Source organism: Acaromyces ingoldii (genome assembly GCF_003144295.1).
Source record: "Acaromyces ingoldii strain MCA 4198 unplaced genomic scaffold FA10scaffold_1, whole genome shotgun sequence".
Taxonomy (NCBI): domain Eukaryota; kingdom Fungi; phylum Basidiomycota; class Exobasidiomycetes; order Exobasidiales; family Cryptobasidiaceae; genus Acaromyces; species Acaromyces ingoldii.
The window spans coordinates 3,365,971-3,380,094 of NW_020290247.1; the positions used below are offsets into that span (position 1 = coordinate 3,365,971).

At 54.3% G+C, this 14,124-nt stretch overlaps 4 protein-coding genes across 4 annotated transcripts; 2 read left to right on the forward strand and 2 right to left on the reverse strand.

Annotated features, from left to right (window-relative positions):
* Positions 1 to 23: 23 nt before the first annotated feature.
* FA10DRAFT_225206 (hypothetical protein) lies at positions 24 to 1,364 on the forward strand (the record flags this gene model as incomplete). Its single annotated transcript, XM_025518639.1, has 5 exons — positions 24 to 227; positions 303 to 618; positions 672 to 880; positions 948 to 1,094; positions 1,173 to 1,364. The coding sequence occupies 5 exons, from the start codon at positions 24 to 26 to the stop codon at positions 1,362 to 1,364; spliced, it is 1,068 nt and encodes a 355-aa protein (XP_025381140.1).
* On the reverse strand, positions 1,301 to 5,265 carry FA10DRAFT_274130 (putative sulfite reductase cys-4; the record flags this gene model as incomplete). The annotated part of the gene is made up of 3 exons (XM_025523203.1): positions 1,301 to 1,975; positions 2,045 to 4,904; positions 5,223 to 5,265. The coding sequence occupies 3 exons, from the start codon at positions 5,263 to 5,265 to the stop codon at positions 1,516 to 1,518; spliced, it is 3,363 nt and encodes a 1,120-aa protein (XP_025381141.1). The 3' UTR covers positions 1,301 to 1,515.
* Positions 5,266 to 6,277: 1,012 nt separating this feature from the next.
* FA10DRAFT_36375 (hypothetical protein) lies at positions 6,278 to 10,424 on the forward strand. Its single transcript, XM_025525453.1, has 4 exons — positions 6,278 to 8,028; positions 8,104 to 8,693; positions 8,754 to 10,320; positions 10,382 to 10,424. Exons 1-3 carry the CDS (start codon positions 6,741 to 6,743, stop codon positions 10,242 to 10,244), a joined length of 3,369 nt encoding a protein of 1,122 aa, XP_025381142.1. The 5' UTR covers positions 6,278 to 6,740; the 3' UTR covers positions 10,245 to 10,320; positions 10,382 to 10,424.
* A 15-nt stretch (positions 10,425 to 10,439) lies between these two features.
* Positions 10,440 to 13,461, reverse strand: FA10DRAFT_264541 (DUF254-domain-containing protein). Its single transcript, XM_025520689.1, has 2 exons — positions 11,285 to 13,461; positions 10,440 to 11,203 (listed from the first exon to the last, which is right to left on the reverse strand). The coding sequence occupies exons 1-2, from the start codon at positions 13,316 to 13,318 to the stop codon at positions 10,544 to 10,546; spliced, it is 2,694 nt and encodes an 897-aa protein (XP_025381143.1). The 5' UTR covers positions 13,319 to 13,461; the 3' UTR covers positions 10,440 to 10,543.
* Positions 13,462 to 14,124: the final 663 nt, after the last annotated feature.

The following is a 14,124-nucleotide window of genomic DNA, read 5'->3' on the forward strand; positions in this document are numbered from 1 at the left end:
CGCAGACGCAAACAGTCAAAATCATGCATGGCCCTAAGAGAAAGCTCAGCGACGGAGTCCAACAACGACAAAGTAAACGCACCAAAAAAAGCGGAAAAGACAGTGGCCTGAAGAATGGACAAAACCTCCTGAGAAGTAACGGGGCGGGGGGGCCCGGCATCTTTCTGACGTGCGTCCGAGGTCGCGAGAGAAAGGCAGGCCTCGAACTTATCGATTGCCTCGAAGAGGTGTGTGACCGAAAAGATTTTCCCCTCCCTCGCCTTCGCAAAGTATCCAGTCTGATCTGTTTGCGCTTCCTCCAGCTCGTTGAAACGCTCTATCCGGGCGTGGAGCCGATTGAATGCGATGAACAAAGGACAAATAACCTTGACGAGGTCGACTTCGACGCACTGCATAACGATGTTGGAGCTCTAGGGTTCGACCGCGAGAAGGCCCCGCAAATGACCAGCAAGGACCAAAGAGTAGCCACGGTAGACGACGACATCGAGGAACAGATTCAGGCTGAGCTTCGGTGTATGGGAGCCGCGACCTCCGGGCTTGACGCCGAGTCGAAGCAGGGGAGCAGGAGGAGGACCAAGGCGCGGTGGTTCGACGTTGTCGAAACAGGCACAGACTGCCGTATGTCCATTCGCTGGCCGTGAGAGACATTCACTGACCTTCTTGCCCGGCAGTCACCTTCATCGCGATAAGCCGTCCACTGTGTGCCGTGCGATTGACGTACGCCTTTCTGGATCAAGTTCGCTCCACTGGCCAAGCGCGATGTAAATTCGTTCAACGTCTCACCCCCGTCGTCGATGTCGTCCGAGCAAACGCCGGTGAATTGAGCAGCCTCGCCAAACGTGCGCTTAGCCAACACTTCACTGTCGATGAGTCGCTATCTGTGAGCTAGCTTCACCTGTTTTCAACGCACCTACTCAATTTCTATTTTGTATTTCCCTTCCCACCAGTTCAAGATCGATCCTAGGCTTCGCAACCACGACGTAATGTCCAAGGCGGACATTATCCGAATAGTCCTCGCTGCGATGCCCGATCATGGCGACCACAGGCCCCAGCTCACAGGGGCTCAACGTCTCATCGTCGTTGAAGTGTACAAGGTGAGGAGCTTCAGAATTACCTGTCAGCAGATGTGACGCGCTCATGTCTCTCTCTTTCTTCCTCTACACTTCTATAAGTCCGTGCTGGGCGTGAGCGTGCTCCACGACTTTGAAGGATACAGGCGTCTGAATCCTCAAATGATTGCCGAGAACACAAGAAAGACGCACAATGTTGCGGAGGACGACGGCAAAAGCGGCAACCCACCAAGTCGTGTGGCACTTTTTAATTGCGAAGCAAGAGAAGAGAAGAGAGAAGAATGCAGAGACTAACATGTCATTGCGCGGAGAGAGATCAAGTAATGAGAATGCGATTGGAGTTCATTCCGCCACCACGGGCGGAAACCTCTCTCGCCATCGTATCTGCATATACTTCCGCTCGATATCGGGAGGCACTATTTCACCTATGCTTGACGAGATGTTGCTACCCCGATGTCGGTAAGTCAGGAAGTGCCAATGGCTTTACGTCATCCCAAAATTCGCTGCCCTTTCTGGTCTCAGCGATGATGCCCATGCGAATGACAAAGTCGCCAAAGTCTTCGCCTGGGCCCCTTTCCTTGGCGAATCTCTCGAGCAAAGGCTCCAAGATCGTGATTGCCTCTGGCAGCGTGACCGATTCGGCATACACCTTGTTGACACGAGTGCCTCGCTTGTTGCCGCCGAGAAGCATGACATAGGTGCCAGGTGCCTTGCCGACAAAGGCGATGTTGGCCACCCACGGTCTTGCACATCCATTAGGACATCCCGTCATCCTTGTAATGATCTCTTCATCAGCGATGCCCAGCCGTTTAACAATCTTGTCAAGATGCTCGATGAGATCGGGAAATAGCACACGCTCGCTCTCGGCCATAGCCAGACCACAGGTGGGGAAAGCCACGCACGATCTGGCGACAAAGTTGCTGTCAGATGACTGTCTTTCCTTCCCTAACACAGGCTTGAGAGACTTGACTTACGAGGCAGAGAGGGCGAGAGACGACTGCTTCCATAATGCCATGTTGTACTTGTCAAGATGAGCTTCCACCATCGCCTTGATACCCTCTGGGATATTGCTGAGAGCCATGTGTTGGTTGGGTGAAAGGCGAAGCTCGCCTTGGAACCAGTCGGCTTTGCACAGTTCTCGAATGCCGGTGCGGAACGGAGCGCCAGGCTCGTCCTTGATCCTTCCGTTTTCCAGCCAGAGCATGCATGTCCACTTGCCGTTCATCTGCTTGCGCCAGCCGTACTCGTCGGTGTTGGCGCTGAATGCGTATGGTCGTGCAGGCTCCAGCTCGTATCCCAGTCTTCGCTCAACTTCGGCCTTGAAGTTTTGAGGACCTTTGAAGTGATTGTCAATGGTGTACTTGAGTCGAGCCTGCTTTCGGTTTGCACGGTTGCCAAAGTCTCGTTGGGTGAGCATAATGTGCTTGCAGCACTCGAGCGTCTGGTCAGGCGTGACGAAGCCAATAATGTCGCCAAGGCGAGGATAAGTGGTCTTCATGCCGTGCGTGACACCCATGCCACCACCTACACTGACATTGAAGCCAGCTAGGTGGCCATTGGAGTCAGCAATAGCAATCAGACCAATGTCATGGGCAAAACAGTCGACATCATTCCTAGGAGGCACCGCAATGGCGATCTTGAACTTGCGTGGCAAATAGTAAGGGCCGTAGAGGGGCTCATAGTCGCGCAATGCACCGCCCGTCAGAAGCTGTTTCTTGGATTCTGTCGGCTGATCGAGCCAGATCTCGTGGTAGGCGTCCATTCGAGGCAGCAGATACTCGGAAATCCGCGCGGCAAAGTCGTAAGTCTCCGCGTGGAGCTGGCTAATGTGCGGGTTTGGCGAGCACATGACATTGCGGTTGACGTCGCCACAAGCAGCAATGGTGTCGAGCATGGCTTTATTGATGCCCTGCATGGCTGCCTTGAGCTGGTTCTTGACAACGCAATGGTACTGAATTGTTTGGCGAGTCGTGATCTTGAGCGTGTCATTTGCATAATCACTCGCCACCTTATCTAGCTGCAGCCACTGCTCGGGTTTGACGACGCCGGCCGGGATCCTACAGCGGATCATGAATGAGTAGGCTGGTTCGAGACCGGCTGCCTTTCGCTCGTCGACAGTGTCTCGATCGTATTGCATGTAGGTGCCGTGAAACTTTGTCAACTGCGTGTCGCTCTCGGCGATGGCGCCCGTGCTCTTGTCTGCGAGACCTTCGACGATTGTTCCGCGCAGAAAATTGCTCGCAATCTTGATATGTTCATTGGTGATTGGCTCCGGCTCTGCCTCGACGATCTCGATCGTATCGACGCCCAAGGCCTTCCAGAGGAGGGGCTCCCAGACCTTGTAGCCCGTCTGATAGCCGTCGGCATCTTGATCGTCACCCAGACCGAGTGGAGCCATGCGGACCGCACCGAGAGCCTCGAGGCGAGCGTCCAAATCCTTGCCTGGCTTGTTGTAGTAGTGGGCATCCTCGGGCCGAGGCCAGTAATGACTATCACCCATGGCAAAGACGGAGAAACGAACAGACGAGGATGAGGAAGGAGTCTCGTCGCCTTCTTTGTTGGCTTGTCCGCCGTCGCCCAGAGAACTTGGGGAAAGCTTAGATAGCGTCTTGAATGTTTCCCTGCCATTTTGTGGAGCTTCACCTTGGCCTGCTGTGCTAGTAACAAAGGTGACGTTCTTCTCCGACTGGAGCTCCTCGGCGACAGGGAAGTCATCCATTGCCAAGATCCTTGCGGCGAGACCCCTTGCCTTCGCCCTTGCGCAAAGCTTCCTGGCCACCTTTTCCGCATTGCCACCGTCGCTGGCGTACAGAATAAGAAGCGGTGGTCCATCCATAGCACCGACGAGGGCATCGTAGGCTCTCTTTGCCTTTTCCCTCTGCCTCTGCCGAAGACCGGATCCCTGGCTGCTCGACAGATCATAGGCGAGCTCAGGGGCTGCATTGGCAAGTTGAGTGAGGTAGTTCTGTCGGTCAAGAAACGCCTTGAGCTGTTCGCGAATCCGTGGGGAATCGAGTCGGAACACTTGCTTGCCCCTTGCTTCGGCGCTTGGATCCCAACGGTACAGCGGCCAGTATCCTGAATCGACAGCAAGCTTGGTCTCTCGCAGCACGTCAAGGGCCGGTGTATCCTTCGCATGGTAAGGTACGTAAGCCAGTACCACGGAGGGACCGTCAAATTGGTCGGCCTCAATTAAAGCCTGGAGAACCTGCATGTAGTCGGCATACACAGCGGTGCTAGCCACGTATACGCCTCCGTAGCTCATCGCATACAGGCCCACGTCCTTTTTGCGCTTGTGGGCTTCGACCGCGTTGCGTTGCGAGTAAGGCAGGCTGTCAAATATCAGCATATTGACGTTTCTCCCGCTGGCAATGACATGGTGGACGCCACCCATGCCAACATCGTAGGCCCAAGCGTCGGAGCCTACTATCCAGCGGCTTTTATGCGCAATATGGTGAGCCAGCGACTTGATCCGTGCCATGACTTCGGTGTTCGCGGGCGCACCATGAAGAAGCGACTGGAACTTGGCACCGACGGCATCCGAGCGAGCGACGCTGTCGCCTTTGTCCGCCAGCCACTGTGTCATGACGTCGAGAAGATCCGCGGGCACACCCGAAGAGGTGGGATGCCGGACGATGTGTCGAACGGCATCCAGGAGCTCGTCACTGTCCTCGAGTTGTGCCAGGACCTGCCCAAAGGCGTACTCTGGGCTCCTTGCGGCAGGGTGCGGGTCATCGTCGCGAGTGGGGGCATTGATGATGGAGAGTCTGGCGGCAAAGAGCTGTTGAAGGATGACGTTGTAGGCTTCCTCGTGCTTGGGCACCACGGTAGCGGCTGCGGGAAGGGCGTGACCATTGGAGGCGTTGCTCTTGGCAGTCGACTGCGAGCGAGCTTGCGTCATGCTGCGACCTCACTCCACAGCCTTGAGATGAATGGTGATTTTGAAAGCTGGATTTCGATAGCTGGCAGTCAAGTCAAGAGGAGGATGACTTTCCTGCCTCATTCTTCTCTCTCTTCTCTTTTCTTTCCCTTCTTTTTTTTTTTTTTTTTTTTTTTCACACCGGTTGCGCAATTTCCCCAACTTATCTAATTGAGAATTGAGGGTTGCTAATCAAGATACACGTGGTGTTGCTCTTTGCTCATTGGGCCGACGGTCCGCTCCATCACGCTCCCCTTTGCTTCCAGGCTCCGTCATGGTCACTACAGTTATTGCATATTAATGTCATTACCTTTTGGCGTTAAAAGGGGTGCGATGTCCAGAATACATGACATAGCCGTCGTGAGGGCCGCTTTTGCTCACAATTCGAAAGGTATCGGCAAGGAGGCCCATCCCCCCTCCTCCCCGCCCCCCCCCCCGCCTAACCCTTTCTCCTGTAGTATCGATCTATATCTAAGCACAAAGATCCTCAAGAAAAATGACGCTGTGTTCCGCCGACGAGGCGGCACGAACAAGGAGTTCATCGTCAGCGAACGTCAACACCACCGCAAGCGCTTCTGCGTCCACGTCCACGTCCACGTCCACGTCCACGTCCACGTCCACATCCTTTCCCACCTTCAAAGCCACGGCTACAGCAGCCACCACAGTCACAGGCTTAGACCTGGCACGGATGCTCCCCTCTGGGCAAAAAGGACGGAGAAATGGTCAGCCCTCCTGTGGCTTGCCAATGGACTGCTCGTCGTCCCTTGCCACCCCAGCATTTTGCCCTTTAGGTTCTCCGAAAGGCGACCACATGACAAGTCCTGACGAGGACCTCTTCGGTCGCGCCATTTTGATCTCGGCCGCAGGTGCACATGTTGACGAGTCTGCGGGGAAACCCCTTTCAGCGGAGAGTGGCAGCGTTGCCACCCCAAGATACGATCTTAATTCCCTCGACGAACGACCGTTGGCATGCGACAGCTTTCTGTACGCTTGCATCGATGTCGGCCGTGGCCGTGGCGACGATGGCGGATCATGCTCGTTCCCCAGTGTCACCGCTGCTATTCCGAGCTGCACCTATGTCTTCCTGCCAGCAGTTTCATCGTCGTCATCGTCTCCGACTCTAGCCCAAGCAGAAAAACCGGGGGAAAAGGAGGTTCAAGCCCTGCGCAGCGACCGAAACGCCAGTCGTGGACGACCATCGAGTGACATGATCTCTTTTCCCCGGCCCGCCTACATCGCGCCTTTGGCTTCACCCTGGTCTCTGAACATTTCTTCACTTGCTTTCTCACAGCCCAGCAAGCCAAGTGGCGACATGTCCTCTTCTTCAACCATCATAAGTCCACCTAAGGAGGCGTGGTCCTGCGCACGGGAGGCGTCGAGCGGATGCGACAAGACCTTGCCACCCACACACGATCATGTACAAGAATACAATAGGAAGAGAAAGAAGAGGGGCAAGAAAAGCTGGAGGGGCAGGAGGAGCGAAACAGACAATATACCTGTCAATGGACCTTGTCAACCGCTGACCACTTCGTCCGCGGTGAACAATGCCAGCTTTAGACAAGTAGCTAGCCCTCGTCTCGACGACGGAGGTCGTAGCCCTACCGACGTATCCGCGCATTCGTGGTTGAAATGTAGCGAAGGTGCGTGCGGAGCCGTCGGTCTGTTTGAGGTGGACTGTCGCAGGCTGACAATGCTCTACGTGATCAGTGACTTACTCGGCGAAGAGCCGTCGCACGTCGCCCAAGAACAACATGCAAGATGATGTGCCTTCCCACGGTTTCCAATTGCCTAGGATTCAGCATGTCAAGAGACCCCCCTCCAGCACTTGTAGATCGCACGACGAGACCGAGGCCAGCTTTCACACCGCTTCGTCAGCTGACTCACCCCTTTTCTCACTCATTGGGCCACTTTCTCAAAACCCCGACGACAGCAACACCAAGTCGATGCCCCAGACCCGGAATCTGCCATGCACTCGCTTTCCGCTCGGTCACACTTCCGCACACACCGCCTCGTCCTCTTCGGTGGCTACAGCACCTGACGAACCCGTCTCCCAGATTGATGGTACGGTGGACTTAGAGACGCCGCCTCAGTCCATTGAGCCCGCGCGAGACTTCCATGAGTGTCGTTCGTCTCCTCCTGCGAACCTCGGCAAGGTAAGGAAGAAAGATAATGCCGTCGACACGAAAAGTCAGGGGCGGATCAATGTCGAAACGTTGCCGCTTTATCATTCGATTCCGAGCTCACAACGAAAGGTGGGATGTGGGAAAGGGGTCACTGTCGGGGAGAACGACATCTCTACGCTCAATACGGAAGCCACTGTCAGGCACGCCTTCATGCCAGGGAGGGCTCTTGATCTCTGCGTCAAAGCAAATGCCTCAATCTCACATGGGTCGGCTTCCAAAGGCGCTACCACAGAGGAGAGCACAATGCAAAGCTACGCCAGTATTGCAATCTCGCGCCAGCAACGGAGCCGATCTTCCCTGCTCCCAACGGCAAGAAAGACGAAAGTCGACAGCCAAGCTGAGCAGCGCGAACGGCTTCGCCGCACCATCGAATGGCGAGTGGCGAGTGCATCGGCAATGGCACCAAAAACTGGCATCGCCGCGGAGAGCTCGCCTCTCTCTTTATATGAAAGAAGGTGGATCAAGGTCAATGGAGATGAAGCTTTATCCTCGTATTCGGCTCTGCGCATCGACATACCAACATTGGCGAGCTACAGGTACGATCCCGTCGCTCGTTCTTCCAATGAGGTGAATGAGGCGGAAGCCAAGGAAAAGATCAAAGGAACAGCGGACACTTCGGACAGCATCGCTCGAGGCTATCCCTTACTCAGTCAGGATATAACGGCACGACGGCTTTGCTGGCTTGGCGAAACAGCTCGTACGATCAATAAGATTGGAGACACCCATCTCACCAACTCCCAGTCACAGAAGAATGAGCGGCGATTGCACAGCCTTGCCTGGTTGGACCTGGAGGCAAGAAAATTGGGCGAGACGAGACATGCATGGTGGTCTCCTACCCATCGGAACAAGTTGCAATGTGAGACTGCTGTGTGGAATACTCTCTCTCAACAGTGTCCCTCGACGGACCTTGACGCTTGTGACGTCATCGCAGGTTGTCCGACTCCGCCCATTCCTTCCTCCGCTCAGCAGCAGAAGCGAATTGAAGCAATGACCCGGATCAGAGGATCAGGGCGCATGCGAAGGCGTGACTCGACAGCGACGTCAAATTTCGCTTTCCAGTTTCAAGGCGAGCAGATGTCAAGCGGAAAGTGCAAGCAAATACAGCGTAGAGATCCCAAGAATTCCCAGAAGGACTTCCAACGACTGCCGTCTTCTCTTTCGCATGCGAAAGCAATCGACGCGCAACTGGTCTCCGTATCCCTCAAGGGCACCGACCACGATGCTTCCGTACCCTTGCACCCGTCAGATTTGGGCGAAGCTTCACCATCTGACGGCCTAGAGTCAGACCGCACCATATACGAGCTTGCAGGAAGAGGCTTTTCTCGAGACACTGATCTGGCAAAGGAATTACAAGAAGCTACAGAAAATGGTTTCCGCATCTTTTCGAGACCAGAGATCAAAACGCAAGCTGATCAGTCGTTTATGCTTGGATTGAACTCCCTTTGCGATCTCGAAAAAGAAGCAATCTTGGAGTTCCTCTCTCTTTCGACATTTTCCTGGGACAATCTACAGGAGTCATCGGTAAGTGCCACCATGTCAGACCTCAGAACACGTCTTCGATGGCTCACTTTCTCATTCAAGCCGTCTGTTCAGGCCGAATACACCACTCAGTCACAGTTCGAGGGCAGAAAAGCTCGTGGAGGCGGCTTGGTTGCCGAACCGCGGGCAGACGGCCTCTCGAGAGAAGAACTCAATGAGATTGAAGAGGCACTTCTCGATGAGCAAAGACGTCTTCATAGGGGGCTCGGACCACACCAAGTTCGAAGAGGCTTCAAGTCGACGCGTGCTCACCACGCTACATTTGATACTGTGCCATGCAGTCAGAGACCGTCTATAAAGATCCCCTCGATTTCCATGGTGCACTCTCGTTCTTTTCGACAAAACGGGATCCAAGCCTTGCCTCATCCGTCTTTAGCCCCCACAACTTCGGTGATAGCCCCTCTTCCCATCGGAGCACATCCAGACGCCAACGTCATGATGCACCAGCAGACGCAACATCAAGCGCTACTGGCAGCCCAAAGTGGACCAGGACACAGCGAAGAAAATATGCGCGTAACGTCTGACTTCGGCTATCCGTCTTTGCTAAAAGAGCCAATCAGCCAGCCATTTCAGGATGGAAGACAAGGTGATACTAGCCATGGTCGAAGTCTGGACGACGCTGCCCTTAGAGGGACAGGGCCGCGCCAGGATCGCTTCTCAGGAGTCATAAACCAACTATTCCGTGACCCGACCGCCAAATTTGGACATTTGACACCAGTCGCAACAGGGTGCAAACACCCCCCAAGCTCACCTTTACCGAGGTCTATGAGGCAATTGCAGCACCATGGCCTTGAAGGTCTGTTCTCACCTTCCCAAGAGGAGCTCTGGTCAGCGTCGATCGCAAGAGTTCATCAGCATCTCCGGCAGCACCGCTTACAATCCGATTCGGTTGTCTCAAACTCTGCGTATGACAGAACCTTGGCGGAAGGCCAGTGGTCGAGCGGCCTGGTACAAGCTCGGACTGTGGCAAAGCGTGGTGCTCCTGGTCATAAGTCTACATCCGCTCAACGTCAATTGCCCTCACCGAACACGACCTTAGTGAAAAGATGTGAAACTTGGCCAGAACTTGATCCATCAGCTCACCTGCTGAATTTGTCGCAGATCGACATTTCCTGCTCTTTCGTTCAGCAGATGGACATCACAAGGTTAGAAGCAGCCCTCATTGCCGAATTTGCTGGCCACGGAGCTCAACAAGTTCGTCAATCACCGTCCTGCATCGAATTGGGGCTTGAGCTTCATCCGCAAGAAGCTCACGGCTCACCCACGACCAATTTGCAACGATCTGTCGACAGACCTTGTCCTTTGTTCTCAAATGGAACTTCTCCGGTGGCGTCAGAGGCTAAATCTACCGCCAGTCGCGCTGAGACTTGTTCAAACGTGGCAGGCTTGGAACAGAATTCATATCAGCAGCAACCTCTGCAGAGCACAGGGGACGGAGATCGCAAGAGTCATCCGATCAAGTCCCACAATGTGTTGCGTGAGGATCGCAGGGCTGGCTCACTCAGAAATGCCTCCCCAAGAAGCTCTTCGTGACGGGTGTCTCCTTTCCGTGCGCTTCACCGCATAATACCCCACCGTGCCGCAATGCACCATCCTTCCTTTCGTTCGCGTGAGTGCCTTGCTTACTTGGTCTTTTCGTGCTCGTGATGTTGACAATAACATCACCAAAGACACCGTCCTCGACATACTTCAAAACAGTGTCCTCGCTCACCAATCTCGGCAACTGACTCTTACATTTTGATTGATCTCCTAGATTTAGAGCACAGCACAGCGGGCATGGCTTTTAGCGATTGTCTATAAGAACAACTCATGGACGATGAAGAAGTGCGCACTTAGAATACAGGTGTCGATATGAGAAAGAGCTCGTGCTCGTGAGCCTTGATCCATTTAACTATGGCTTTGGCAGCAGCGACGAGGGCCGAGTGAGACAAGTGTGGGCTCGTTACCATATAGAGTTCGAAAGTCATGGTAGACCATGCCAGAACCGCCTCGGAAGAGGTAGCTAGAAAATGCATCGAGGGTGGTAACGCTCGAGGACGCTTCGTTGCCTTCCTCGAGGTGCTCCTTTCTTGTGAGGTGTAATGCAGGACACTTTTGGGGCGGATCGGCGGGGTACCCGGTCGAAGATCTGAACCATGAAGAGGGCTTCCTTCCACCACTCCTTTGTCATCGCCCCGGTCTGGTGCTGGGGCATCGGCATCGTTTCCGTTGGCTTTGATCATTTCCTCATCTTCTTCTTCTTCTTGCCGCTTCCGTTCCTGGATGCCAAGGACGCGATCGTGAGCAATGCTATACAGCGTCATAAGTCTGTGGTGAGCCTCGCTTTCGAGGGAGTAAGGGTTCTCAAAATCGGGCGATGTCGCCAAGATATTGTGACGCCATTTGAAGACAAAGTGTCGCAGCCCCGCCACAGCCAGATCATCGGCGCTGTAAGTAGCGTCAGCGTTAAGAGCCGTGGCCAATCGTGACAAGATGCCACTACCTCGGAGCTTCTGAAGATTGAGGGTCAAACATTATCAGCAATGCTGGGGAGAAGAAGGAGGTGAAGGGAGAAAGGTATTCAGAATTCTCACCTCGATGATGTGGCTCTTCCAGGCGCTCATCTCCGAGAAGCCTTCCTTATTGCCGGTCACAAGGACCAGAGCGAGATCCAGCGATGTCTCCACACCGTCGACATTACCGTCAATAAAGGTGACATGGGCATGCACGAAGCCTTGCGGGGCGAACTTGGGTAAACAAATTGGGATCCAGCTCTCCGTGCCGCTTTCCCGCATTGCCTTTGTCGCGTACACCGTGTTCACAAGGAGGTGGCAGTCGGCGGGGTGAACATTGTGTCTTTTTGGCCTCGCAAGCGTGACGATACGCTGCCCCGAAAGAAGCATGGCATAGAGAACATCTTTGGGGCGAGCGTCGCCCTTTGGTGGGACAAGAGCCAAGCCGACATCGTCTCGCAACGTAGGGTCAAGCTTGAGCGTCTGGATGGCGCTCAAAACTGTAGTCATGTCTCTCTGGACGTGACTGACCATGGAGTCCAAGATACCATCAGTCCCCTCGAGGAGCCTGCGAAGGTCAAAGCCGGCAGACCGGTCGAAATGGCGCTGAAGTTGCGAGGCAGAAACGATGCTCAGGATAGCTAGGTGCAAGAGATCGAGATGCTGTCGCAGCGTAGAGTGCGCCTCTCCCCAGCGCGAGATTGCCACGAGAAAGAGTGGCGGGCGAAGAAGAAAAGCGATGCGAGACTTTGCAGGAAGTTCGAGGACTTGCTTGCTCATTTCGTGGAGTTTTTCCGACCCCAAAGAGGCATAATTAGAGATGAGGGCTTGGACAACACCGCAACGTGCTGTTGCTGCGTCATCCTCTTCATCGACTGTAGACGCCTGACAATCTAAAGATCTGCCAGTACGGGCGTCACTGGAAACCGATGGACGAGCCACTGCCTTATTGATGCCTTTCGGTCTGCTTCGGCCAAGATGGCTGAGAAAGACGGGCTTGCCTGCGCTGGTGATGATGAGATACTGTCGCGTCGGGAAGCTTCCCTGGTCGTCACCCAAAGCCTCATCCAGATTTGCGCGCTGCTCTTGGATGTCCGAAAGACGACCAGTCTCCCCACCTTCTCTGAGCTTGTCAGAGAGAGGCTTTTCTCTCCTGCTATTTCGACTCTTAGAGACCGGGAAGGATCCTTTCGGCATCGCCGGCAGAGGGGCTGCCTCTTCTGCCCGCGTTGAACCCTGCGCATCTGATGAAATAAAGGGAGGAGAACCTGCTCCAAGAGCATTGGCCTCGATCTTGAGTGCAGAGGACGATTCCGGTCTTTTGCCCCACCACTTTCTGATCGAAGAAGAAGGGCCAGAGGAGGAATATGATGATGATGATGATGATAATGATGATGATGACGGTGGTGGTGGTAGTGCCGTAAGGGGAGTCTTCTGACTAGCGGTGACTGCTGTCTCAGATCCTTCGTCACGGAATCGTAGCGAATCGAAGCGAAGTGTCGCCGATATTGATGTTAGGGTTGTCCATCCCCACCGGCCGGTGTCTGCTTCTTCGATGTCCACACTCTTGCTTTGAGGGACAATGTCGGCGGCACGAGTGGAAGTAGAGGAGCTTGCAGACGATAAAACAGTGTTTATACCTCCTTGGGTTGTTGGGCCCTCTGGTGCAGCTCTCCTAGCAAGGTCAAGATCCTGGCGGCTGCCGTCATCGACGCCAGCGCTATTGGTGACAAGCAGATCCTGGCCGATGGCGCTCTTGAGCCTGCGTGTGAGGGACTCTACCCCTTCTGAGTCGCCTTGGTGATCGAGACGAAGTAGCTTGGGCCTCGCAGGTGATGATGCTGCCGAGGCTGAGGAAGCTACATCAGGCTCGCCATCATTGAGGTGCTTAGTTGGATCGGCGGCTGTCGCCTTCCCGTGCTCGAGGGCGACAGTAACCGGAGGGAAGAAAACGCTTTTATCGTCGACTTCGGCCTGCGATGAAGACGCGGCGTGAGTGGCTTTCGCCTTCAGCCCGGTTGCCTTTGGCGAAGGCGAAGGCGAAGGCGATGATGTCGACGAGGTTGCTTTCACGAGTGGAGGAGCCAAGGCCGCGGTTGACCCATTGGCTCTCATTGCTGTTCCCAGCTCCTTGCTCGGCCTTTCAACAGGTAATGTACCTTCCCGAGACATGCCACCGTCTCCTACCAAACTCCTCCTCGGAAGCACTGCAACGAATGTTCAGACAGGAGTAACGTTGAGAATAGAGCATATAGTTGTTATCCAGGCGATGGGGCGTGCGTCTTGGGTTTTTTTTTTTTTTTTTTTTTTTTTTTTTTTTTAGTTCTGCATTACGTTTCTTTAGTGTAGTAGTAGTAGTAGTAGTAGTAGTAGTAGTAGTAGTAGTAGTAGTAGTAGTAGTAGTGTAGAGTAGTAGTGTAGTAGTAACCTTTTTCTGGACACAGAATCTTCGACTTATCATCTCACTCACTCCCACCTGCACCATGCTTCGGACGACGATAGCTCCCCTGTCCTTGTTCTTGGCACAACCGCTCAGACAGTCATTGTCCGTACGAGTCGCAGTTGCGCACGGCAATGAACGGTTTCTGCACGCATCGAAACCACTCAACAAGCCGTCCTGGGGAGGCGGCAAGCTCAAGACACATTCGGGAACCTCGAAGCGCTTCACCCCCGTAGGAAAGCGATTGGCAGCCGGCCCAGTCAATATGGTGGAGACATTCGGTGAGGTCTCGCCTCACACTGTCCCTGTTGCAACGTGGCGAAGATATGGTACAATGTTCAAAAGGGCGCAGACGGGCAAACAACACCTGAACTCCAACTTTGGCGCAGCGAGGGGCACAAGGCTGAGGAGGCAAAAGCTTCACAGATCAGGACCGACGGTACGAGTATTGACGAGGCTCTTGGGCGGCAACTAAGTGAGA

What these genes read in the sequence shown, in the direction of transcription:
- FA10DRAFT_264541 (XM_025520689.1), bottom strand. Translation starts at nt 13,318, where the DNA reads ATGAGAGCCAATGGGTCAACCGCGGCCTTGGCTCCTCCACTCGTGAAA. An exon ending in GGAAGAGCCACATCATCGAG is followed by an intron (nt 11,204 to 11,284) that starts GTGAGAATTCTG and finishes CTCAATCTTCAG; the next exon opens with AAGCTCCGAGGTAGTGGCAT.
- FA10DRAFT_36375 (XM_025525453.1), top strand. Translation starts at nt 6,741, where the DNA reads ATGCAAGATGATGTGCCTTCCCACGGTTTCCAATTGCCTAGGATTCAG. An exon ending in CCATCGGAACAAGTTGCAAT is followed by an intron (nt 8,029 to 8,103) that starts GTGAGACTGCTG and finishes ACGTCATCGCAG; the next exon opens with GTTGTCCGACTCCGCCCATT. An exon ending in ACAATCTACAGGAGTCATCG is followed by an intron (nt 8,694 to 8,753) that starts GTAAGTGCCACC and finishes TTCTCATTCAAG; the next exon opens with CCGTCTGTTCAGGCCGAATA.